Below are 27090 nucleotides of genomic sequence, written 5' to 3'. Positions count from 1 at the left end.
GAATCGAACCCGAGCCGAACTCGAGCCAGACTAGTATCTTAACGAACCCAACCCAGCCAAACCCGAGCCTTGAAAAATTTTAACGAGCCGAACTCATACCTTAACAAACTCGAGCCGAACTTAACAGGGTTCGGCTCGATTCGGTTCGTTTACAGCCCTATTCACTACCATAAAATATACAATTATTAATTATTTGAGCCTCAATCACTCTAGTGAGAATCATAGGTCGTACAACATGTTAAACAAGGCGGCTTGCCCTTCAGTCTCGTTAACTTGGAAATTAAACTCACCATCTTTAGGTATTTTCCATTCTCGAATAGCTACGCTAGCCAAACTATTAAGAGATTCCTACTAAGTGCATCTGCACGCCATATAATTTACCTTCCCAAGGTGGTATAGTGCAAGTCAAAATCGTAGTCCTCCATATACTTCATCCATCATCCTTGCCGAAAATTCAAATCCTGTTGAGGAAAAAGGTATTTAAGGCTCTAATTATGATCTGAGAACACTTCAAATTCTCACTGTACAAATAATAACTCCAACTTGAAATTTCAAGGCAAATATCACCGCCGCAACCTTCAAGTCGTGAGTTGGATAATTATGTTTGTGGGTCTTTAATCAACGAGAACCATAGGCTACAACCTTGTCTCCTTGCATCAAAACACATCCCAAACCATCCCGCGTGAAGCATCAGAATAAACGGTGTAACTCATGCCCCTCTCTGGTATCAATTACATGCGCCGAAGTCAATCTCCTCTTCAATTACTGAAATGCAAGGTCACAAGCTTTGTTGCATATAAATTTAACTCCTTTTGTAAGGCGACTCACAGGAGCTGCTAAACATGAGACTTCACACAAATTGACGGTAGTAGCTGGTCAAACCCGAAAAACTACAAATTTCAAACACATGCATTCTTTGGTCTCCAAATTTGTGACTGTCTCAATTTTTAAAAAATCTACCGAAAGTCCATCTCCGGATACTAAACGCCTAAGGAATTTTACATCCGAAAGCCAAAACTCACACTTCTCATATTTGGCGTAGAGTTGGTACTCCAACAAGAGTTGAAGGGCAGTCCTCAAGTGCTCCTCGTGTTCATCCCTTGAAGGAGAATATATCAAAATATCATCAACAAATAAAACCAAAAATTAACCCATCTAGATATTCATGGAACACACGATTGATCAAGTTCATGAAAGCCGTTGGAGCATTTGTAAGACCAAAGCCTCAAGAGTGTAGTGTACAAAAAGTGGCTTTGAGATCTCCTCATCTTGATTTGAAACAGTTTAGTTTATAGCATTCGTTGAACAGTAACTTCAGGGCCGATCCTAACATTTTTGGGGCCTAAAGTTAACCTTAAAATTGGATCCCTACATATAGTTATATATAATACACCTCAGAATGATACTGTATGAACTAGTTGAAATGGGCAACACATATATGCCTGTGAAAAACTTATATATATATATATATATATATATATATATATATATATATATATATGTATATATATATGTATGTATATATATATGTATGTATATATATATTGGAAAATGTGAAAACTAATATCATATCATAGCTACTAAAAATTTCCCTTAATTTCTAGCTCCTTAGGAAAAATAACAACACATTAAAAAATTTGGAAGGAAGAGAAAGAGGTGGGGTTAGGAAAAACTAATTCGAGGCCGCCTATTATATGCTTCTCCATAGCCACTGCTGCATGTCGACGTGGGTACAGAAGCAACTATAAGAATTATTAGTGTTCTTTGTATTAATTCAAGGCTTGTTTATTAGGCCCTCAACATCTAGAAGGCCTTGTCCAAATATGAGTAGGTTAAAATTTAAGAGTTAATTCTGGGCTGATCCTAATATTGGATTCCGTAGCTCACCAAGTCCTATGAGGTAAAAGTGCAATGCTAACTAAGTCCTGTGGGTGTGGTTTTACTTCTTTACCCCACTTTAAATAACAACATATGAACACAACCCATCATTTAGGGTTTCAAATGAATGCAGCCCCTCTCTCTCTCTCTCTCTCCTCCAGTCAGCCCCGCCACCACTAGCTACTCCTTCACCGATCTCAACCAGGCCACCGGCCACTCCTCCGCCGCTCTTAGTTCCACCGATAGCCGCGTCCATGGACATTGATGCCTCCGCCACCTTCGTTTGAAACTTCAATCGCTGTTCTTGCCATGGTTCACAAATGAATGCCCCATCTCATCATTTTAGGGTTTCAAATCTCCCAGCCCATCCTTCCACTGCCGCCTTCTCTTCGACCAGGATCACTCCGTCCGGAGGCGGTGCGACGCCGTCCTTTCACCTGTGCGTGACCATCGGCCACTCGATGGCGACCGCCTTCTCCGTCTCCATCTTTTCAGCTAACAGTGTTAATTAACAATGTTAATTATAAATTTGGACAAAATTTAACACTGTTAATTATAAATTTAAATAGAATTATTATAAATTTAAACAGAATTTAACACTGTTAATTGTGGCAGTGATTAACACTATTAATTGTAAATTTGGATAAAATTTAACACTATTAATTATAAATTTAGACAGAATTTAACACTGTTAATCATGGCTATGGTGGCGGCGGCGATGGTGGTGGGGGTGGAGTGGTGATATAGTAGGTTATATAGGTCAACTATTAATTAACAGTGTTAATTGTGTTGTAAATTTATGTAAAAATTAGCACCGTTAATTTAGAGAGGAATTAATACTATTAATTTTGATAGGAATTAACACTGTTAATTGTGGTGGTGGTAGTGGTAATGGCGGCAGCAGCGTTGCTTCGTCGCAATCTAACCTCTTAGAAAGGTTCACACCTCAAGCGTAGGGCTAGGTCGTTGAAAGCATAAAAACCGGTAAGACCAGAATTGTTCCCACAGAGAAATCTTCTTAAGCGAATTTGAATTAGATGTTGCGTAGAGAGTTGTGGCGTTCAAGCGACCAACTTTGGTATTTGATTTGAATGACGATATTTAAACTTGAATTTAAACTAGATTAGAGATGGTTGAGTCAAAGGGATTGATTTACCCACGACTTAGCCGTCAAATGGTTTCTTCATCTAACTCAAGAGTGGACCGAAATCGTCTGGATTCCACTAGAAGAATTAAAAGCTGAAGACTACTTATAACTTAATTCAAAGCCCTAATTCAAATTGAACTCATTTAACGCAAGTGAGAGACGAAAAAGGATTGTTCGCACGCGTAGGATTATTAAGCTCGTAGCACAAGGCAATAAACTTCATTGATCAAAGAAGCCACCAACCCCATGATCAAAACTAGACATCATGGGTTTAATTCATTCAAAATCTTGAAAGTAAGCTAAAGTTAAGAGAAACCATTTAAACCACTAAGTCATAGAGTGAACCTCACCCCATGACCAAACCTATTAACTACTCACTCATGGCAAAAAGACTAGAAAAAGAGTTAAACAAAGAAAACATGATTCATCGATGAAAACGAAAATAAACTAGATTTTATAGAAGATCCAAACCATACGAACAACTTTAATACTTGAGAAATAAACGTAACTTAATTACTTGCTAGTGTTCTTGAAGAAAACAAGTGAGAAAAGCTTGAAACTTACCAAAGGAGCTCTAGGAATTCAAAAGACTTAAAGTTGGAAAGATTATATAATGGCCATAAATGGCATTAAAAGCTATTTATAAGGCTAAACAATAAGCCAAACAATGGACTAAAAGGCCCCCAAAATATTCTAAAAATAAGCCTAACGTAGAAACTTTCCATAAATGGAAGGTTGAAACATTCAGCACAAAAAGCTGGTTCGAAGGGCATTTGTACCGGTACCAACTCAACTGTCTTCAGTTTCAGCAACATGGTACCGGTACCATGTTTTTGAGGTACCGGTACCTTTCTCTATTTTTTGCAGAATAGGTGCATCTTGGCACTTCAGGCCTTGTGGTGCCCCAACAACCATTCGATGCTTGATTTCTTGACCAACGAGACTTGATGAAGGTGTGTCATAAGGCCTAGGTCCCACGGAAGTCCTCGGAACCATCCTTGATGCGTTCGCCTTGCTTTATGAGCTTTGGCTCACTCCATGTCATATTTGACCACCGGCCGTTCTCTAAGGCTTCTTATAGCACCGTTTAGGCTCCATTAGCGATGAAATGAGTGCCGTCGGGCAGTTGGATGCTAGGCTGCACCCTGGACCGTTCCTTGGCATTCAAAATTGCCTTATTAGCACGTTTTACCTGAAACACACATAAAAATACCTTACGTGCAATATGGGATAAAAAACAACTATTTAAATAAATAAAAGCCTCAACTTGAACTTTGCTAGTCCCTAGCGAACATAATATAAAACTTAAAAACTTAACAATCCAAAAACTTAACAATCCTTTCGATAACACAACTAAGGAACATACTCATTCCGTATCCAAACTAGCAAGAGTTCAAAAATCATGGTTTATCTATACTACAACTCGCAGCTAGATACAAAACAAATAACTAAGTACAGAGCATGTCCCACGCAAGTAACAAAAGGCTTGTATTTACATCCAAAGAGAGGATATGCCAATATCGCAAACGCACGCACCCGCTAGCTGCCATATCCCATAAAAAGTGCTCGGAAAATAGGAGATAGTGAACAAAAATATTATGCCTCATATGTGGAGAGCACTTATAACAGAAATGTTAATGAAACAACTAGAAACTTGATTAACGAACGAAAGAAAACATGCCACAAACTAACTTTGCTAAGCATCAAATATTGAATCAACATGGAATCCAGGCGTACTAAAGATCAACTAAGGACTTCAATAGCATATGATGACCTTGGTTAACAAAGAACGGTTAGCAAAATGGGTGGCGGCCATATCTAGCTTGATTAACTACCCTTGACCGCCACCGACACAAGAAATCACCAAGTCAAGGGTCACATGCTGGCCTTACAAAAACTTGCATAGCTAACTAGTTAAAGTCCAACTAAAACAAAGACAATAAAAAGATAAGATAAAAGGTGGGATGTCGACCACCATACACCCTGACCAAGTAAAGGGATTTTCTAACTCTAAAACCACCAACACTAGTCCTCATCCTCATCACCGTCATCACCATCACCCTCCTCATCATCTTTTTTACTATCCTCTTCAGTCTCATCCTCTTCTTTTTCCTCCTCTACACTACTATCGACCAACTCTTCCTCAGGAGGTGGCTCATAAGTGGCTGCACCCTCCTCCACAACATATTGCGTATGCCATTGTAACTCATGCCTGAGCTTGCCAACCTGTCTAGCTAGCTGCCTCATTTCCTTGTTATCTTTCTTCCTCTTCTCCTCACCCTTCCACAAACATTTCAGAATAGCAACGTTTTGACAAAAAAGTTTGTTCCACATGCTGTCTTTTTTGTCCTTCAATTCGGGCCAGGCTTTGAAGTCAAAAAGGCTTTTGAGCCTTCTCGGGGAGCGCTAGACCGCGGCTTGCTCTTCTTCAAGAAAGCTCCAGTGATTGGCCTAGGGTCGAGACGTTCCATCTTCTTGTAATCATTACCTTTCACACCTTGCTGTTTGCACAAAGTATTTATCATGCAAGGAAATGGCATCCGGGCCGATGAAATCGTATCGTTCTTAAAATCGACTAACTGATTGAAAATGAACTTCGCCCAATCCACCGCTAGCCTCGAATTCATGAAAGCATACATTAACTCCACTCCTCACTCTTCTGACTTGGCTTATGGTCCAACCTCATTGGATAAAGATTATGGTGAAAAGCCTTATTCAGCACCCTAATATCATCCCGGAACTCCCCAACCACATGTGGAATCTTTGCATTCTTTGGGTTCGTGTACAACACGTTGTTAATCAATCCATCATAAATTTTCTCGTTGCGGGGGTAATTCACCGTCTCCAGGGGAGGCCGCTCATACCCCAAGTACTTGGCAATCACTGTAGGGTCAATCATAATATCCTTGCCGCCTACCTTACAGGTAATCCTAGCAGTGTTACTCGTTTCAAAACCCGCCGGAAGGGTTTTCATGTTCTGGTAGAATTCAGTAATGCAAACAACATTATACCCCTCCAATCTACGAGTCCAGAAATTCATACCTCTACTTTGTATACGCTGAATCACCAAGTGATCAATCCCAATGAACTTCACCTTAACCTGCCTCTCATTCTTGAACCTGCATTTCATCATTCCCTCCTTCCACTCAACCCATTTATCAGCCTGAACCTGTTTCCCAGTCCTCTGAAGGCGCTTTCTCGACCTCCGGCCCGATTGCCCAGCCATCGGTTCCTCGGAGCCCGAACTAGCCTGTTCCTCCACAATGTCCGGAGTAGGGGCACTAGAACTCGCCCCCTGCTTTACCCTTACCCTTCTCTCGAACCATGATCAGATTATGGAGAAATAGGGAAAATTTCAGAATTTTTGGCTAGGGTTTGGAAATTTTGAATTCCAAGAGGTGGGGTTGATTTTGGGTTTGTAGAAGTGGATAGTAGGGTAGTTATATGTAGGAAAGGTGGAGAATATGGAGATTGATGGAAAGAAAATAGTGAAAATTCGAAATCCAAGGAGAGGGGGCAGAAAATTTTGAATTTTTTTAGAGAGAGAAGATGGGTTACCTTGATATTGCTTGAAACCCTTGATTTTGTGGAAGAAACATGGTGATTGATGGAGGAGATGAAGGTTTTGTAAGAGATTGGGAGGGATTTTGGTGGTTATGGGGATTTTAGTTCGTGGGTATGGAGGAATAGAGAGAGCGAGAGCCGAGGGGTTTGAAATTATAAGGCAAAGATCGTGCCTTTTAATCACATCTGTAACTGTCGAAATGCACTTGGTACCGGTACCAAATGCATGAGGTACCGACACCAACTCAACTATCTTCCTCTGGATCAAAACGGTACCGGTACCAATATTTTGAGGTACCGATACCTTTCACTGGTTTTCTGCAAAAGCTCTTCCCTTGGCCATTTCATGCCCCGACCACTTGTAACTCACCCGAAACACCTCCAAACCACTTGCAACATTGTACCACACCTTCCAAACCACCCTCCGAACATCTGGATCCCTAGGTTAATGAGAAAAATATAGGATACGGACTAGGATACAAAATAGGACGAGGGGACACTTTTGTGGTTTAATCAATCAAAGAATGCCTCGTATCACTTCCTAAGTACGCCATAGATTCCATAACCGATTCAACATAGATATCAAACACTACTAGGCATGAACATGAGATTAAATACCTAAACTAAGAGTGTTAGATAAAAATGACGGGATACGGGTAAAACTTACTTAAGAACAAACTCAACACCAAGATCATTCATCCTTTAATCATGCAAATGAGTTGTAATGTAGAGAAACACTCAAGATTACATCAAACTCTTGCCATTTAAGAACTTAATGAGCATGTGCCAAGTTGTGTTGTACCAAAAATTATGTATTATGGAAGGATTGCACTGATAAAAATGAAATTTTTACCAAAAGAATAACAGCATATATATATATATATATATATATATAGTGTGTGTGTGTGTGTATATATATATATCCCCCCAACTTAAAAAGTGCTATGTCCTCATAGCATGGAGAACAACAGTATTGAGAGGGAAAGAACAAAAGAGTGTACCTCTGGGAGAATGTTAATCCCCATATACCTCGACCAAGTTGGAGGCTTTTGCGTCACCTTCATCTTTCGTCATACGAATGGCTTTCAAGGTCGACTCATTCGGCTCTTCCAACGGAACCACAGCTAGTCACACAGGGTCATAGTCAAAGCTTTATTGGACTAACAACCGTGGCACGTAATCGCACCCATGCTTAGGGCTCCTGAATGCCTCATTCACTCCAACTTTAGACCCAATCCACCAAGGTCGGTGTGGTAGCACGTTCAGCCTGCAAAAGACTTAAGCTCGAACTACCTACTAAGAGACAAATGACATTAGAATCACCCGGCTCATGTTATCCGGGCGCCAACAAACAAACAAACATATATACATAAGAAACATTAAAAACACCACCCGATTTTCAAGCAATCTCACAAGTCATACTTTTCTTCCCGTGTCTCACTAGCAAGGTAAAACACGGGTGGCTATACTAGGTTGTCACATTTGTTACATCAACACCCGAAGTAAAATTTACCGCTTGACCTCGCCAAGCAATTAAGCCCAGTATTCCCTATGATCGAAACAAAGTGAGACAAGATAGAGCCTAGTGCCAAAGCACGGGAATACCAAGTCTCACCCAAAGACCTAAACTGCCCCCGATAGGGATATATCTGGAAAGCATGGATCATTAAAGGTAAACTACTACAAAGAGAACTAATGAAAGCCCTTTTCAAAGATGCATTGGTGAGATCTTTCAAGTGAAAATCCCAAAACTTAACAAGCATGCATATATGTACAAAAAGATAAACATTGTCTTTACTAACCGGAGCTGGGCACACGATCCTTTTTTTTAATAGCGGCATGCGGAGCTATATATACCCAAGTCAATGGTGGGTACCCCCTACCCGGGGGCCGGGTCCAACAAACAGTTAAGTTCAGTGGTTACGCTTTCGCTCCCCGTGCATAAATAGTTCAAAACAAACTAAGAAACAAGAGCATCGGAATAAACGGGATTGCCCAATTCCTCATCGGGCTCGCCAACTTCAAAATGACCAAGAAACGGCTTAAGCCGTTGGCCATTAACTTTAAAAACATTCCCATTGGATTCATTTTCAATTTCTATGGCCCTGTGAGGGGGAACAGATTTAACAATATAAGGACCGGCCCAATGGGACCTTAACTTGCCCACAAACAAATGCAATTTAGAATTGTACAAAAGCACCTTTTGGCCTATTTTAAAGTCCTTTCTAAGAATGTTTTTATCATGCATAGCTTTGACTTTGGTTTTATATGAACAAGAGCGATCATAAGCATCAGACCTTTTTTCCTCGAGTTCATTGAGTTGAAGCTTCCTCTTAGAACCGGCAAGCGGCATTGAAGCATTCATCTTCTTTATCGCCCAATAAGCTTTGTGCTCCAATTCCACCGGAAGATGGCAAGGCTTTCCATAAACGAGCAGATAAGGAGACATTCCCAACACCGTTTTATAAGCAGTACGGTTAGCCCACAAGGCGTCGGTCAACCGAAGTGACCAATCTTTGCGGGTAGGATTAACCGTTTTCTCAAGAATGCCTTTTTTCTCCCTATTAGCTAGCTCAGCTTGTCCATTAGTTTGAGGGTGATAAGCCATCGAGACCTTGTGCTCAATTGCATACTTCTTCATTAAAGCCGCAAACGATCGATTACAGAAATGCGTGCCTTGGTCACTAATTATAGCTCTTGGCATCCCAAACCGTGCCAATATGTATTCCCGAAGAAACTCGACCACAACTTAGGCATCATTGGTGCACGTGGGGATTGCCTCCACCCACTTGCTGACATAGTCAACGGCAAGCAAAATGTAAAGGTAGCTGAAAGATGTAGGAAAGGGCCCCATAAAATCGATGCCCCAACAATCAAAGACTTCAATGATTAAGATGGGAGTAAGGGGCATCTCGTTACGTCGGGAGATCTTTCCAAAAACTTGACACCGTTCACAAGCCCTAGTAAACTCGAACGTGTCTTTGAACAAAGAAGGCCAATAGAAACCGCATTGCAAGATTTTGGCCGCGGTTTTCTTGAAGGAGAAATGGCCACCACAAGCCTTCGTGTGGCAAAAGTTTATAATACTCCGATGTTCGGAATCCGGAACGCATCGTTGGATGATTTGATCGGGACAGTACTTAAATAAATAAGGATCATCAAAGGAGAACCTTTTCACCCTTGAAAGAAATCGCTTCCGCTCTTGAGATGTCCAATGTGTTGGAAGTAACCTTGTGACCAAATAGTTGACAATATCCGCAAACCATGGGGTACTCAAGACACTACAAAGTTGCTCGTCCGGGAAGGTATCGATGATCCAAAGTTTAGTTGTACAATCTTCAAATTCCAACCGCGACAAGTGGTCAGCCACCACATTTTCCACTCTTTTTTTATCCTTGATGGTAAGATCGAACTCTTGGAGCAAGAGAATCCATCGAATGAGCCGAGCCTTAGCGTCTTGCTTGGTGAGCAAATACTTGAGAGCGGCATGATCGGTGTAGATGACAATAGGCGAACTAATCAAGTAGGAGCGGAATTTATCCAAAGCAAAAACTACTGCGAGCAGCTCCTTTTCGGTAGTGGAGTAGTTCATTTGAGCACCGTTCATTGTTTTGCTTGCGTAGGAGATAACACAAGGCTGCTTATCCCTTTTTTGGCCTAAAACAGACCCGACGGCATAGTCACTCGCGTCGCACATAAGCTCGAACGGGAGGTTTCAATCAGGACTTTGTACAATAGGTGGAGTTGTAAGACTCAACTTGAGCTTCCGAAACGCTTCCTCACAATCATTTGTCCACTTAAAAGGGACGTCGTTCAAAAGAAGATGGCATAATGGCCGAGAGATGGCACTAAAGTCTTTGATGAATCTTCGGTAGAAACCGGCATGCCCGAGGAAGGAACAGATGTCCTTGATGCATTTGGGAGTGGGGAGGTTGGCAAAGAGATCAATTTTTGACTTGTCAACTTCAATGCCCTTTGATGAGACGATATGGCCCAACACGATGCCTTGCGTTACCATAAATGGCATTTCTCCCAATTAAGGACAGGGTTTTTCTCCTCGCACCGCCTCAACACTTTGTTAAGGTTGGCTAAACATGACTCAAAAGAGTCTTCAACTACTGAGAAATCGTCCATAAAGACCTCGACAATCTTCTCCACCATGTCACTAAAAATACCCATCATACACCTTGAAAAAGTGTCAGGAGGATGCACAAGCCGAAACGGCATGCGCCTATAAGCGAAAGTCCCGAATGTGCAAGTAAACGTAGTCTTTTCGTGGTCAGCCATGGCAACCTCGATCTGGTTATACCCAGAATAGCCGTCTAGAAAGCAATAAAAGGCATAGCCAGCTACCCTTTCTAAAATTTGATCGATGAACGGAAGAGGGAAATGATCCTTTCGGGTTACCGCATTCAGCTTGCGGTAATCAATACAAACTCGCCACCCGGTGACAGTCCAGGTTGGCACAAGCTCATCTTGGTCATTTTTCACAACCGTTAACACCTGACTTTTTAGGTACCACCTGGATAGGACTCACCCATTTAGAATTCGCAATCGGATAGATTATCCCCACATTCAACAATTTAACACCTCTGCTCGAACCACATCCTTCATTATAGGATTCAGCCGTCGTTGTGGTTGGCGCGACGGCTTTACATTATCTTCAAGATAAATGTGATGTGTGCAAAGGGAGGGAGAAATTCCTTGAATATCAGCTATGGTCCATCCAATAGCCTTCTTGTGCTGCCTTAATAGTGCGAGCAACTTCAAATCTTGATGATTCTCAAGAGTGGAGGATATCACCACCGGAAAAGTTTCGTTGTCGCCAAGGTAGGCATACTTCAAAGTGTCAGGTAGGGGCTTCAAATCAAGTTTAGGTGGCTCAACACTAGACGGCAAAGTCTTTCTCTCAATGGGTGGCAACTTCTCAAATGTAGGAATCCACGGTTCTGCCCCACAGACTTCCTCTTCATCTAGTAAAGAGCAAAGATAGTCAACCTCCAGCGATTCTAAAAAGTCAGCTTCCTCAGCAGTAAGACACACCTCTAAAGCATGATTTTGAACTAATGAGTCGATACATTTGATAGCTTGAACATCGTCATCATCTCCCATTTGACTTCCAACATGAAAAACGTTAACAGCCATCTTCATATTCCCGAAAGTCATGTTCACGAGACCACTCCGGCAATTAATGACGGAATCCGAGGTGGCTAAGAATGGCCGTCCGAGAATAACGGGGGTCAAAGTTGGAGAAGAAGCCATGGGGCAAGTGTCCAACACCACAAAATCCACCGGATACACAAAGTTGTCCATTTGTACCAAAACATCCTCCATGACGCCCCTTGGAATGCGGACACTTCTATCCGCCATTTGTAATGTGACTTGAGTAGGTTTCATCTCCTTTAAGCCAAGCTTTTCGTAGACTGAAAATGGAAGTAAATTAACGCTTGCCCCCAAATCCAACAAGGCCTGCTCAATCCTTTTTCCCTCAATCATGACGGAGATAGTAGGACACCCCGAGTCCTTGTACTTTGGCGCAATGTTCGTTTGAATGATCGAGCTCACTTGTTCGGTGAGAAAGACTTTCTGTTGGACGTTGACCTTGCGCTTTTGTGTACACAAGTCTTTCAAGAACTTGGCTGATAGCATCCATGATTGGAATGTTGATCTTCACTTGTTTGAAAAGCTCATATATTTCCGCATTGGCCGCGACATTCGTTGGTGCTTTCAATCTTTGGGGATAGGGTGCCGGTACGGGAGAAACTTGTGGAACGAGAGGGATATTGTCCATTGCCTTTGGAGCTTGCTTGGGAGATTCCCCAAGTAGTATCGGTTGAATCGGCTCCGGAGAATTCTTTGAAAATGATGTCATTGGTGGATTAACAATTGCATTATCGACCGCCTTTCCACTCCGCAGAGTAATTATTGATTTGGCTTGCTCGGGGTTAGTCACAGAAGAGCTACCAACCAAGTTTCGACCTTGAGGGTTTGCTTGAGGTTGAGCGGGGAACCGTCATCTCTCTTATTGCAACAGGCCAACTGAAGTAGTGAGCTTCCCCATTTGCGTTTTCAAATCCCCCATAGATTGGGAATGTTGCTTGTTCACGGCGGTTTGCATTTGGAAGAAAGATTGCATCGAATCTTCCAAAGATCGCCTTTCGGGAGGAGGTTGGAATTGGCCTTGGCCTTGCGAGAATCCAGAAGGATTGAAACTAGGAGGCCCTTGACTTTGTTGAAAATGTGGTGGCCCTAAACTTTGCGGGGATCGCCACGTTTGAGTTTGAACCGTGGGTGAGCCTTGAAATTGTCCCACTTCATTAGGTTGACTCCAACGGAGTGCCAGATATTGCCTAAAAGCTGGATTGAAAGTATTAGGATATGGTTCAAACCGTTCAATAGCACTCACTTCTTCTGGAGATATGCTGTTAAGAACATTTTTCAGAGCGGGGATGTTGAAACATTCACCGGTTGTATGCCCCGCCATCTCACATAGAGCACACACCTTTCCACCTTGATTATGGATTTGACCTCGTGGGGCCCCTTTAACTCCATTTGATCTAACTTGCGGGTAAACTGATCCACCCTAGTCTCAAGAGCATTAGGTTCACTCAATGAAAATTTTCTAGAGCCACTCGGGCCTTGATTTGCCATAGCTCACTCGCCTACGTCGATGAAATTCCAAGACTGATTCTTGACAGCCAATTGCTCCAAATAATCCCATGCATCTGCGGCTGTTTTATCTAGAAAATCTCCATCGACCATAGTGTCAATGAGTTCGTAACTTGATTGGGAGCAACCGTTCAGGAAATGGCTTATCAATAGAGGCTTTTCGAGACCATGATGTGGAACCGAAGCGAGCAAATCCTTGTACCGTTCCCAACATTTATAGAATGTTTACCTTTCTCGCTGTTTGAAGTTCTGAATTTGTTCCTTGAGGAGCTTCATTCTATGGGCGGGGAAAAACTTCTTGTAGAACTCGGCCTTGACACCAGCCCAATCTCACAATGATTGAGGTTTAAGAGAACTGAACCATTGTTTCGTTTTATCCTTTAGGGAAAAAGGAAATAACCCCAATCGTGCGTTCTCCAAGCGCCCGGCATCCGGGGTGAAAGTGTTTATGATGTCTTCAAAATCACGTATATGGTCGTATGTGCTCTCTCGGTCCAGACCATGAAATTGTGGTATAAGATTATGATAACCTGCCTTAAATTCAAACGAGTTGGCATTAGTAATAGCAGGGAGGACTAGGGGGGATTGCTGAACCGGACTTCCCGGATTCAAGATATCCCTCAAAGTCCTCACTGGAGGTGGTGGTTCACCCATTCTCTTTTTAAGATTACGACCCCGCGGACGTGAAGGAGATTTTAATCTCAGACGTCAACGAACAAAAGGAGGGGATCTTCCTCTCAGGGTTCCTTGAGGTGATAATGAACGACAAAGTCTATTAGAGTTTGGACTCCGATAGAAACCAGTCATGCACTACCAACTCAAATAGAGAATTAGAGAAAATTCCAACCACAAAATAAACCAAAGCAACGACTATTCTACCACTTGGAGATATGTACAACAAAAGAAAATAAACAAGCTATACTTACGCTAGTTTCATTACACCTCAAGTCGATGGGAGTATCAGGTAGAGGTTTCCGCTAGAATAAGTACAAGTTGCTTAAAGTAATAGAAACGGAATACTTACAATGGTTTGGCGAACCTCCAAATAAGCATATAGAAGAATTATCCCCGGCAACAGCGCCAAAAATGCTTCGTCGCAACCTAACCTCTTAGAAAGGTTCACACCCCAAGCATAGGACTAGGTCATTGAAAGCATAATAACCGGTAAGACTGGAATCGTACCCACAGAGAAATCTTCTTAAGCGAATTCGGATTAGATGTTGCATAGAGAGTTGTGGTGTTCAAGCGGCCAACTTTGGTATTTGATTTGAATGACGATATTTAAACTAGATTAGAGATGGTTGAGTTAAAGGGATTGATTTACCCACAACTTAGCCGTCAAATGGTTTCTTCATCTAACTCAAGAGTGGACCGAAACTGTCCGGATTCCACTAGAAGAATTAAAAGCTGAAGACTACTTATAACTTAATTCAAAGCCCTGATTCAAATTGAACTCATTTAACGCAAGTGAGAGACGAAAAAGGATCATTCACACGCGTAGGATTATCAAGCTCGTAGCATAAGGCGATAAACTTCATTGATCAAAGAAGCCACCAACCCCATGATCAAAACTAGACATCATAGGTTTAATTCATTCAAAACCTTGAAATTAAACTAAAGTTAAGAGAAACCATTTAAACCACTACGTCATAGAGTGAACCTCACCCCATGACCAAACCTATAAACTACTCACTCATGGCAAAAAGACTAGAAAAAGAGTTAAACAAAGAAAACATGATTCATCGATGAAAACGAAAATAAACTAGATTTTATAGAAGATCCAAACCATACGAACAACTTTAATACTTGAGAAATAAACGTAACTTAATTACTTGCTAGTGTTCTTGAAGAAAACAAGTGAGAAAAGCTTGAAACTTACCAAAGAAGCTCTAGGAATTCAAAAGACTTAAAGTTGGAAAGATTACATAATGGCCATAAATGACATTAAAAGCTATTTATAAGGCTAAACAATCAGCCAAAAAATGGACCAAAAGGCCCCCAAAATATCCCAAAAACAAGCCTAAAGTAGAAACTTTCCATAAATGGAAGGTTGAAACATTCAGCACAAAAAGCTGGTCGAAGGGCATTGGTACCGGTACCACGTTTTTAAGGTACCGGCACCAACTCAACTGTCTTCAATTTCAGCAACATGGTACCAGTACCATGTTTTTGAGGTACCGGTACCTTTCTGTGTTTTCTACAGAATAGGTACATCTTGGCACTTCAGGCCTTGTGGTGCCCCAACGGCCATTCGATGCTTGATTTCTTGACCAACGAGACTTGACGGAGGTGTGTCATAAGGCCTTGGTCCCACGAAAGTCCTCGAAACCATCCTTGATGCGTTCGCCTTGCTTTATGAGCTTTGGCTCACTCCATGTCGTATTTGATCACCGGCCGTTCTCCAAGGCTTCTTATAGCACCGTTTAGGCTCTGTTAGCGATGAAATGAGTGCTGTCGGGCAGTTGGATGCTAGGCTGCACCCCGGAGCGTTCCTTGGCGTTCAAAACCGCCTTATTAGCACGTTTTACCGTCTTATTAGCACGTTTTACCTGAAACACACATAAAAATACCTTACGTGCAACATGGGATAAAAAACAACTTCTTAAATAAATAAAAGCCACAAGTTAGAGGATTTGAGCACCAAGATTGTACAATCTCTGGTGCTAATCAAGCGTGGTAGTGGTGATGGTGATTATGGTGGCGGCGTGGTGGTGATGGTGGAATGGTGGTGGTAGTGGTGGCGGTGGTGATGGTATAGGAGGTTGTATGGGTCGACTGTTAATTTAATTAGACAAAAATTAACATTGTTAATTGTGGTGGTGGCAGCGGCGTGGTGGTGGTGGCGAGATGGTGGTGGTGGTGTGGGTGGTGGTGGCGGCTGTGGTGTTGGTGGCATGGTGACGGCAGTGGTGGCGACACGGTGGCATGGTGGGGATGTGGTGGGGGTGGTGGCGATGTTGTGAGGGCGGCGGTGGCAGTGACGTGGCGGCGGCGGTGGGGTGGAGTGGTGGTGGCTGTGGTGGTGGTGGTGGTAGCGTCATGGTGGTGGCTAAATCGTCTCTCTCCAATCACTTTTTTTTACGAAGGGTATTTTTGTCAACAAAATAATGAAGAGGCTCTTTGGGCAGGACCTAGTATGCTATTATTCACCCAGACATGACCGGCCAGAAAGTTCCCCCAAATTTGAAGCTTACTCTTTTTTTTTTACTCACAATTAATATAGATAAAGCCTAATTTATTAAGTTCATGGCTTGATAGGAGTAATACTATAATTTACAGACACGAAGTGGGTACAAACACGAAGTAGGTTAGGATCAAAGAGTGAGAGAATACAAGACACATGATATAATAAAAAGACACTGGCTTTCATTAACTTGAAGTTTACAGAGGTGAAGCTCTCCTTTTATAGACGTAGTAGGGAGGCTTAAACAGAGTTTACATAATTGGTGCCCGTCTATTTTTCTACTGCATAGTACAACATCTAAGACTTTTGTTACAGGGCATTTACTACTCTAAGACTTTTCTTCCTAGTGACTTTACTTTATAGACATAACATTTATAGTTTATACAGACTTTACTTTCACCCTCTCCGGAAAGAGGATAATACTACCACACTTTACATTACAGTACACACCAATAATATGAGACAACAAGAAACAGTAAACACCAATAATTTGCACCCTTGTCACTCTGGATCATCTGAACTACTTTCTTCATCTCTGTCAGTCAAGTAATACTGTTCCAAAAGATAGCGGATATTTTGGCGCCATTCTTCCGGATAAGTATCATTGAATTTCCAGTTTGCAAATTCATAATGGAGGAGAGATGAGGGAACGTCTGCAGGTGTCAATCCATTAAGTGAACACATTGTTTGAGTCATGACCAGATAATTTCCACTGTGGATCTCAATGCTCGGAGACTCTTGATATGCTGAAAGAAATATAGTGTGATACTCCTTTCTCCAAGTGATAGAACCATCAGGATTAGGAAGACATCTGTTGTTGCGAGTTGTCCAAAAAGCAAATTGGAGGTCTTCGTCTGGACCTGTGGTGACTTGTCTGATCTTCTGTTGCCAGTAGGGTATGTTGCCAAAGAGCAGAAGAAATTTCAAAAAGAAATCTTCTGGAGGTTGAACTTGATTGAACGTCGCATGAGCCAGATAAACCAAGACTGCTGATTTATTAAAACAGACACTTATAGCATACACATTGACTAAATACCAAAAGAGGAGATAGGTTTCTTTTTTGAAATAAAAGACATTATGGTAAGACACTTCAAACTGGGTTAGAAAAGGATAGACAGGGTGAAAAGGTAGACCTTTTATGGGACCTTCTTCAAGACCATACTTGAAAATATAGAGATGTTGAAGGTTTTGACACATTTGGACACATCTAGAAAGAAGGGTTAACTCTAAAAGATGACACTAAAGGTGGACAGGGAGATTGACTGGGTGGAAACAGGAAATCATGGAAAAGCAACCAGGAACAAAGAAATGTGGTTTTGTTTTTGAAAACTGGTTGATTTCTTTTTTGAGCCTTGATAAAAAATCAGGGAGGACATTTGTTTTTCCTTTTATGTGAACAGCATCAAAACTCCAATTGGAAAACCAATTTGCCCATCTGAGTAACTGTGCTTTTAGGAGGTGTTTCTGTTTGAACTTGAGCATACTGGGGAAACTCATCATATCAGTCTCAATTAAAAAATGATGACCGATTAGATGAAATTCAAACTTTTCAATGCTCCTTTTGATTGCAAGAATTTCTTTGTAGGTAGAGTGGTAATGAAGCTCTGCTGGAGAAAATACATCACTTTTGTATCCACAAATTCTGCGCTTTTGATCTGTATTTTCTTCCAAAAGAATTGCTCCCCAATATAGATCAGAGGCATCTGTCTGAAGGACTCTCTTTCCATCTGAAGGTATGGTTAATGGAGGAAGAGTTTTGGTTAGGGCTTTGAGGTCTTTTACAGCTTTGGTACAAATGGTTGACCAAAGAGGAGGGGTTTTCTTTAGTAGAGCTGAGAGAGGAGTTCGGTATTGGGCCAGGTTGGGAATAAAATCAGCCATGTAGTTAACAATTCTAAGGAACTATTGAACTTGTTTGACTGTGAGATTTTCATCTGAAAAATGGTCAAGTTGAGAGGCTATATGAGGCTGGAGGGTATATTGACCTTTAGAGATATGCATCCCTAAAAAATCAATTTCTGGTTCGGCAAGAAACATTTTTTTCTCTGAGAGCATGATACCATGGGTTTTGACTAGAGAATGAAAAATTTGTAGTAGGACAACATGAGACTCAATATCTGGAGAAAAAAGTAGGATATCATCTATATAGACAAGGGCTGAGGATAGAATAGGAGCAAATACCTGAATCATGGCCTTTTGAAACAAGGATGGAGGTGTCTTCAATCCAAAAGGCATGATTGACCACTGGAAGTGGTGGTTTGAATGCAAAAACCAGTTTTAGGGTGATCATCTGGATGGATGCCCAGCTGCCAAAAACCTGCTTTTAGGTCAAACTTTGAAAAAATTTGAGCTTTAGGTAAGTTTGCAAAAAGAACACTTCTTCGAGGAAGAGGGAATTTGTTATCCTGCAAAAAATGATTAAGAGGCTGGTAGTTGATAACCAGGCGAAGCTTTCCTCTTATCTGCTCTGTTCTTTTGTTGACGTAAAATGCTTCACATGCCCACTGAGAGGTTGTGGGCTCAATCAAACCTTCTGATTGAAGTTGCTGGAGTTCTTGAAGAGCAAGCTGGTAGTGATCCGGGTTCATTCCATGATGGGTAGCTTTGGTGGGGTTGATGTCTTCATTTTTCTTAAAGGGAAGAGAAATGAAGAAATCTGGATTTTTCCAAAGTGGATTGGAGCATTTGGTGAGGAATTGGGAATGGGATTCAGCACAGAAAGTTTGGATTATGGCTTCTTTGATGGTGGAGAAATTTTCTAGAGAAAAGAGATTTGGTTGGGTGGTCCAGGGTAACAAGTAGTTTTTGTATTTCAAACCTTTTTTGAGCCAGGAAACTTTGCTGAGATTTTGGAGAATATCAAAGCCTAACAATAAATCTTTTTCTGGGAGATCAGAACCATAGACTTGATGTTTTATGGTGTATCCTGGGAAAAGTTGAATGGAAACAGGCTTACTTATCAAAGTGATGACAAATGTTTCTCCATTGGCTGCTGTAAAGAGTCTGAAACATGACTGCCAGTAGGATCTGGGAAGGATTGCTGGATTGAGAATAGAGGCTGCTGCACCAGTATCAAAGAAAGCGATGACTGGTATGGGTTTCTCATATTTGCCAAGCAAGATTTTGACCTTGGCTAAAGGCTGAGCCAGCGTGATGTTGGAAAACCCAATTGTTTGGACTTCATAGGGGAATGAGTCAGGATCATCAGAAGAGTCACCTGATTTTGAGGAATCGTCTGAATCACCAAAAGTGAATGCAAGGACTGCTTCATCTGTTGCTTCATTGTCGATAGAAAAAAGAGACTCGACATCAGCATCGTCAAGATCATCATCAATGAGAGCCAAAGAGCTCACCAATTTGTCTCTTGCTGCCTTATTTGGACACTGTTTTGCATAGTGCCCTTTCTTTCCGCATATGTAGCAGCGATCAGACTTTCGCTGCCCTCTGAATTTTTTCTTCTTGAAAAATTTCCACTTCTTCCGGCGTGAGAACCTGCCAGATTTTGGAAACTTTGAAAACTTGCCAGGAGATTGGAACTTCCATTTCTGAAAGTGTTTGGACTTTCGGTGTGAAGGACGGCAAGTGCACTTCTTGTCTTTGCACTTTATGGATAAGTCCGGTCGGTCACATGCTTTGCCAAGAAGTTTTCCCTGTTCTTCAAGAGTTCTGAGGAATTTCTGGTGATTGCACAATTTTTCCAAGGCAATCAAAGAATGCTGGTAAATACCATAAAGAGATGTTGCATTCAACGTTAATCCTTTTGTCTGAAGTAACCTTGTCGTCTCATTTCCCAATGGTTCAGGAAGGGAATTGAGAAAGGCTTGCTTGAGATTGACATCATCCATGCCGTTGAGAAGATAAAATCTCTGAGACATGCGATCATAATGAATCTCGAGATCTTTCCTTTTGAATGAACAACACTTCATTCTGAGATATTCCTCTCGAACAAACTCTTTTGTGTTGTTGTGGTCACCAAGAAACTCAGTATGCAAGGCTGAGATGAATTGATCAAGGGTTGGCAATTGTTTAAGTTGTAGCTGTCGGTACTCACCCAGAGCTAAGTACCATTGACGTAGACGGCCAAGAAATTTTGCTGTACACTTCGTAATGACATCACTGAGTGTAGCATTAGAAGAGAGCATAGCAGCAGTGCACCAAGCATGGATCTCATAAAGTTTATCCAACCATTTTGATGGGAGAATGTTATCAAAGGAGAAACCTTGGGTATGGATATTGGAATGTGAGAAGGAATCAAAGGTTGGGATTTCTGGAGGTGAAGGTGTATCAAACTCAGGACCTTCTTCAATGATAGGATCTTCAACATTTTCCTCTGGGTTTTCAGGGTTCATCATGAAAACATGAGAAATTGGCATAGAGTCTGCGGATTCAGTATTTGAACCAAACTCAATAGTTGGTTCAGGAGATGGAGCTTCAGGTATAGTGGCCAAGGTATGTAGGAGGGTGGAGATTGGATTTTTAGCAGGGCTAGATGTTGGTTGGACCATTAACTGGGGGGACTTTGAGTTTGGGTCAGATGGTTTGGAGGGAGTAGAGGTAATTGGAGTAGATGTAGATGTAGATGGTGGAGACGGACTTTGTGGAGGCTGGACAGGTTTTATCTGGGGCTTTGGGAAAGGAAGTTTGGTGGAGATGGTCTTTTTGGTGGAGGAAGAAAAGCTGATGAGCTCCCAAAGATATTGGACTCTCCAAATCTTGAAGTAGGATTTATAGGTAAGGGTTGAGACATTTGAGGATACCCAAACAAACTTTGTTGAGAGTAAGAAAGGAACATGTCAAATGGGCTTTTTTGCTGAGAATACTGCTGAGCTTGAAGTGAGTGAAACTGGTTTTTGAGGTGCTTCATTTCAACATCCTTTTGAGAAAAAGCTGCTGAAAATGCTTGGTTGGTATATGCCATCTGGAGAAGCTCCTGGTGAACATTTTGAATTTTCTGCTGCAAATCTCTGATAAGAAGTTCCAAGGTGGATAACTTCTTATGAACAACATTCTCCAAATTTTGTTGGGAGTTAGCAATTCTCTGAAGAATTTTGTTCTGAGCTAGAGAATTTGCTGACTGCCAATTTATTGCTGCTTCTGCTGCTGAAACGGCTTTGGTACTACCATCAGGGAGAATGGTAGTAGAGTCTGAAATTTTATGCCGATGGGTCGTCTTTTCTTGGGAATTATGAAATTTCAAAGGAGGAAAATCTGCTTCTGTCCAGGAGGGGGATGAGGTGAACATAAAACATCCACTCGGTTGACTTGACGAACCATCATCAGATGGAGGTTGAGGAGGAGGTGGAGATTTACAAGGAGTGGGAGGTGACGAAGGACATATGCGACATGGTTCTTCAAAGTCCTCGTCATCTTCTAGGAGACTGTCTTCTAGACACTCATCACAGTCACAGGTATCAAAATAACAATGACCTGTTTCTGGATTTTTGAAATAGAAGACTGGAAGGCCATTGGGATCAAAATATTTAATTGGAGGACCAGGCCTAGAACCATCCACAAACATGTTAATTCTTGAGGGAAAAATAACAGGATGGGTTGAAGATGAGGCAGAGGTTTCTTTTGGAAAAGTGATTTCCACAGTACCATCAGGTTTGGTGATGAAAGTTGGGTTGGATGTTTGGACAGGTATGGGCTTGTTTTGATTTTTCTCATAAGCTGTAACCCAAGATTCTGGGAGAAGCTTGAGAAGCTCAGGACGGAAAATTTGTCGAGGTACATGGACACAAGAAGCTTGGTGAGGTGCGTTTATAGTGAGGAAAAGGGCTTCATCTGTGGAGGATGGTAGGGACATGTCAAAGGCATGATTTTGAAGATGATAGGCCATTTGGTAGTGAAGGGTGGCTGCATATGTGGAGTAGATTTGGGAGGCACCACCAATTTGAACCTGGACCTTCAAGGCGGATAGCAGATGAGGATCTGCTAATGGCATGTTGAAATTGGGGTAGAAGGTAAAAATCACAGTTCCAGCATTTAGGGTGGTTTGGACTGTAGCGATACATGCGTGCTGATACTGTAGAAACCTGGTATCGACCAGAGGAAGTCTGGAAGTAACAGGCAAACCTTTTCTACCATGGAAAGTAACAGCCAAGCGGATTGCACCAAAGTGAAGATCGGTAAATCCTTGTTGTTGCCAAAGGCGAGGCAAATCAACCGGGATTTCCAGAGGTAAAAGTTGTTCAGCTTCAGTTGCTGCTATGAAGCACTGATCAAATTTAGAGGCTTGAACATACTCTTTTACGGAGGTTGGGCGTTTTGTGGAGAAAAGTTGGGTGACGGTCTTTTTTACAGAAGTTTGTGGCCTGACAAAAGCATTATAGGGATTTAGGAAAGGAAGATCAGTAAGTGGAACTTTACTATCATCAGGAAGGTACTCAAACTCATACAAATATTCAAGATTAGAAGAAGAAGATGAGGAATTTCTACTTGTGGAGGAACAAGAAGGGACTAAGGATGACGTAGCAGAGAAGTGGGTGGTAAACAAATGATTCATTTTAAGAGTAGAATTCTGGGTTCTCCTTTTCCTTAATACAACAAACCTTTTCTTTCTCAACGTAAAAGATTTTAACCAATTTTTGATCAATAAAATTTTGTATACCAGGGTAGATAAACCGAGACACACTGCTTAATAGCCAAAAGTCTCAAGGTACTTTAACCCACTGATACAAAATTCTTTTAACCAAAATAGTTGATGAAGTTTCTGATGTGGAGGATCCTTAAAAGGCAACCACGGAGCATACACTTCAAGTTTTCTTTTAGAAAAGATTTGAAGTAGTTTTGGAAAAGAAGTTCCCAGAAGAGGGTTTAAGCTAGAATGGAAGACATGGCTTTGATACCAAATTTACAGACACGAAGTGGGTACAAACACGAAGTAGGTTAGGATCAAAGAGTGAGAGAATACAAGACACATGATATAATAAGAAGACACTGGCTTTCATTAACTTGAAGTTTACAGAGGTGAAGCTCTCCTTTTATAGACGGAGTAAGGAGGCTTAAACAGAGTTTACATAATTGGTGCCCGTCCATTTTTCTACTGCATAGTACAACATCTAAGACTTTTGTTACAGGGCATTTACTACTCTAAGACTTTCCTTCCTAGTGACTTTACTTTATAGACATAACATTTATAGTTTATACAGACTTTACTTTTTACTATTTGGGGTTGGGGCACCTAAAGCAATACTAGCACCGGTTGCGTTAGGCTAGGGCCGGGCCTTGCTACCTCAGAACCGAAAATCAAGTTAATAAAAAAAATCTATTTACAGTTATCAACAATCTATTTATGGTTTATTTTCTAAATGATCACGCTGACCATCTATTTTATTCAGAAGCAACTTTATCCTATTAAATAGCAAGTCATATTTGATCAATTTTGTTTTTTTACTCAGTTCTATAAATTTACCAATTCGAATCATGACAATAAGATTTTCGTGAAGTCCATCCAATTTTTCTACACCCCGTAATGCAGTGGTGCACTATAAAGACTTGTTGTCGGTGAGGTGTGTGGTTGTAGAGTTTTCTTTCTTCAAAGAGATACAGTACTTATCTATATAATATGGGAGGGTGGTATATATTTTCCACCGTTGGATTGATACATATTTTTCAACCGTTGGATTGGAAATACATGCCTTTGAATCCTTTTACATGACTTTGAATCAATCATGCTTAATATTCGGAAATTAGTGACTAATTATGGTAATCTATAACTAATGAAGTTATCCTAATCCTAATGCTATAATCCGCCAAAATTGTATATTCCGGAAATTGTATAATCAGCCAAAATGGTATATATAATCCTAATCCTAATGCTATATTCCGGAAATTAATTAATTCCATCATGCCTTTCTTTTATTGACTAATAATATTCCAAAAATCTAATCTTATGCCAATTCAATCATGCATTTTCAGCCAAAATTAGTGAAAAATTATGCCGGTTCAATCATTCCTTTTCAGCCGAAATTAGTGGTTAACTATGGTACTCTATAATCAAGCCAAAATTGAATACACATTATGGTAATCTATAATCAGCCAAAATTATCTCCAAAATTTGTAGGGCTGTCCAAGAAAAACCAAGGACCGTGAAACCGGTCTAGACCGGACCAATCCGTGCCTTTTGAGTTTTGTCCGTGTTTTTTTGACCCTAGGATTAAAGGTATATTCAGAAAAGGTAATGTGAGATTTTTGGTGATTGGTTCCCTGTGATTTTGGGAAATAATATTACCACACTTACCAAATCTACGAAACTAAAGGAAACGCGTAATTTTGAACTAAGATTGAAATTGAGATCTTGGGTGATTGGTGGGAAAGATTGTTACCACAATTACGAAAGTTTCGGAAACGTTCTCTGTAATTTGATTTCCATCTATTTGAATCTTGCACTTTCAATTTTGTTTCAACGTAGTCCTTCCGTCAGCTTACCAATAGTGAGGTAAGTTTGATTTCTTGAACGATTTTTTTCAGTTATTACACAAGGGATTCAAACATCGAAGGATTTTTTTTCAGTTCTCAAGCATGCCACGATTTTTTTCTTGAACACATTTTACTCATATTGGATTTCTTTTGCCGAAAATTGGGAGATTCTTGAACGATTTTTTTTAGACCTCATGCAAGGGATTTAAATATGGATTTTTTTTTCCAGTTCTCATGCAAGTTTGATTATTTACTTGAATGATTTTTACTCATATTAGGTTTCTTTTGGGAAAATTGGGAGTTTCTCGGATGATTTTTTTCAGGTCTCATGCAAGGGATTCAAACATTGAAAGAGTTCGATTTTTTTCTTGAATGATTTTTACTCATATTGGGTTTCTTTTGCTGAAAATTGGGAGTTTCTTGAATGATTTTTTTCAGGTCTCATGCAAGGGAAACATCGAAGGATTTTTATCAGTTCTCATATAAATTCGATTTTTTTTCTTGAACGATTTGTACTCATATTGGGTTTCTTTTGCCGAAAATTAGGAGAAAAAATGAGTGTGAGAGAATAGTTTTTTTTTTTGACAACCTTGGGCCTTTTACGATAATCCTAACTTTGTTGTTTTCTTCTACCTTCTTCTTAGTTTCTAATATTTTACTACAGGAAAGATCAACAAAAATACATTTAGAGAAATTCTGCGTCGAGCTTAAATTTGAGGTACTACTATTTTTTTTCTTCTTTTGGTACAATCACATAAGGTAAATATGTAGTTGAGAAAAATTAATATAATCATGAGGGAAAGAGGGATACACCTCTATAAAGAAATTTATTATATACTCCTATGCTATACGTTATGTGCCTACCCTAATTGACTCAATTTGGTTTGATTGAGACACAAGAGCCAATTTAGTTCTTTAAGTTCCAACACATTAGATTACTGAAAAATGGTGCAAGTTTAGAAAGTGCTTTCTTAACTTTATTCCAAAAGTTGTATTTGATTGAGAGCAAGACAATTGTGGGCATTTTTTATGCTGTATTATGTCTTGATCAGATATTCTAATCCTACACTAATGTTGGTCTTCAAGCTTGGTGGTCTGCATCCAGGTGTTTGTAAAAGTGCCTCATACAAATAGAATTGAGGCTAGAGATTACTTGGGCTAATTTAAGTTATCCAGTGGATGTACTTGGGCTATTGTTTTTTTGTTTTTGCAAAGTTGGAATCTTTGGAATGGAGTTGATTGTAAATTTCTTTTTGCCTTGGCCTTAATTTGTTGAATACCTATGTCTGAGCTGTGCCTTCTGTTTCAAAATTTTCTTCACGATATTACGACTGATTTTTTTGAAGAATAGTTTTTCTATTGTAGAAGGTATTTCTCTCTATGAGGGCATTTATACCATTCAGTGGGGTGGTGAGGAGAAGACACATGTTATTATAATTCTGTTTTCGATCCAGTCATATGTTATGTGAGGTATACCATTTCTTCTTTTGGTTCTGATCGATTTACTTGGTGATAAACCGATCATAGGTTATGCTTTCACTTTTGTTCTATAACAACTGTGATTGTGTTAGTGACATTTACATTATAGATCGATCTGCAGTTTGGTCTACCTGATTATAGCATAAAAAGTCTGGGTTGAAGAACTCAATCAACTGAAGAGGTACTGCCGCCCTATTTGTCTTTACCATGCCCACCACAATTTCATTTTTCTTGATAGCAAATGATGGGTGGATCGATGTTGTACCTTTAAGTCATTTTCTCTTATAGCATTACGATGACTGGGTGGAGAACAAAAAAGATTGGAAGAAGAGTGAATAGAAAGCATTCGGCACGTCATTTTTTCTGCCAGTTTTCTCCTTTCTCCCCTTCTAATTGATGTAAAGTGGAGACTATATTATTTGGTTGCAGATAAACAATTTTGGTTGCTGAGGTCATGAGGTAGAAATAATTTTAGGATAGAATTGGGCACCCTATGTGTATATAAATTTTCCGTGATGCTACTTTAATTTTTTTCTTATACCACCACTCTTATAGGTTGTAGACTTTTGTTTCTTACAGTATATGTAATTTCCTGAGAACAAGAAGTTTTGGTTATAAGGTTGACCAAGTGACGAGAACTTGAGATAAAAAACTGTCATGTGAACTTCCTCACTATTTTCTTTTGCTTTTTTGCCTTCTTATGAGGCACTGACACTCTTAGAGATCTTTGTATTTGCGTCAAACACTC

At 40.5% G+C, this 27090-nt stretch overlaps 2 protein-coding genes across 2 annotated transcripts; both read right to left on the bottom strand.

Moving 5' to 3' along the window:
• Window positions 1-5050: 5050 nt before the first annotated feature.
• Window positions 5051-5359, bottom strand: LOC131328422 (uncharacterized). Its single transcript, XM_058361369.1, has one exon. It carries the CDS (start codon window positions 5357-5359, stop codon window positions 5051-5053), a length of 309 nt encoding a protein of 102 aa, XP_058217352.1.
• Window positions 5360-10304: 4945 nt separating this feature from the next.
• LOC131328421 (uncharacterized) lies at window positions 10305-12461 on the bottom strand. The gene is made up of 4 exons (XM_058361368.1): window positions 12155-12461; window positions 11180-12012; window positions 10684-11092; window positions 10305-10594 (listed from the first exon to the last, which is right to left on the bottom strand). Exons 1-4 carry the CDS (start codon window positions 12459-12461, stop codon window positions 10305-10307), a joined length of 1839 nt encoding a protein of 612 aa, XP_058217351.1.
• Between the last annotated feature and the right edge of the window lie 14629 nt (window positions 12462-27090).

Source organism: Rhododendron vialii, chromosome 6a (genome assembly GCF_030253575.1).
Source record: "Rhododendron vialii isolate Sample 1 chromosome 6a, ASM3025357v1".
Classification (NCBI taxonomy): domain Eukaryota; kingdom Viridiplantae; phylum Streptophyta; class Magnoliopsida; order Ericales; family Ericaceae; genus Rhododendron; species Rhododendron vialii.
This window is presented reverse-complemented; position numbering and strand designations above follow the sequence as displayed.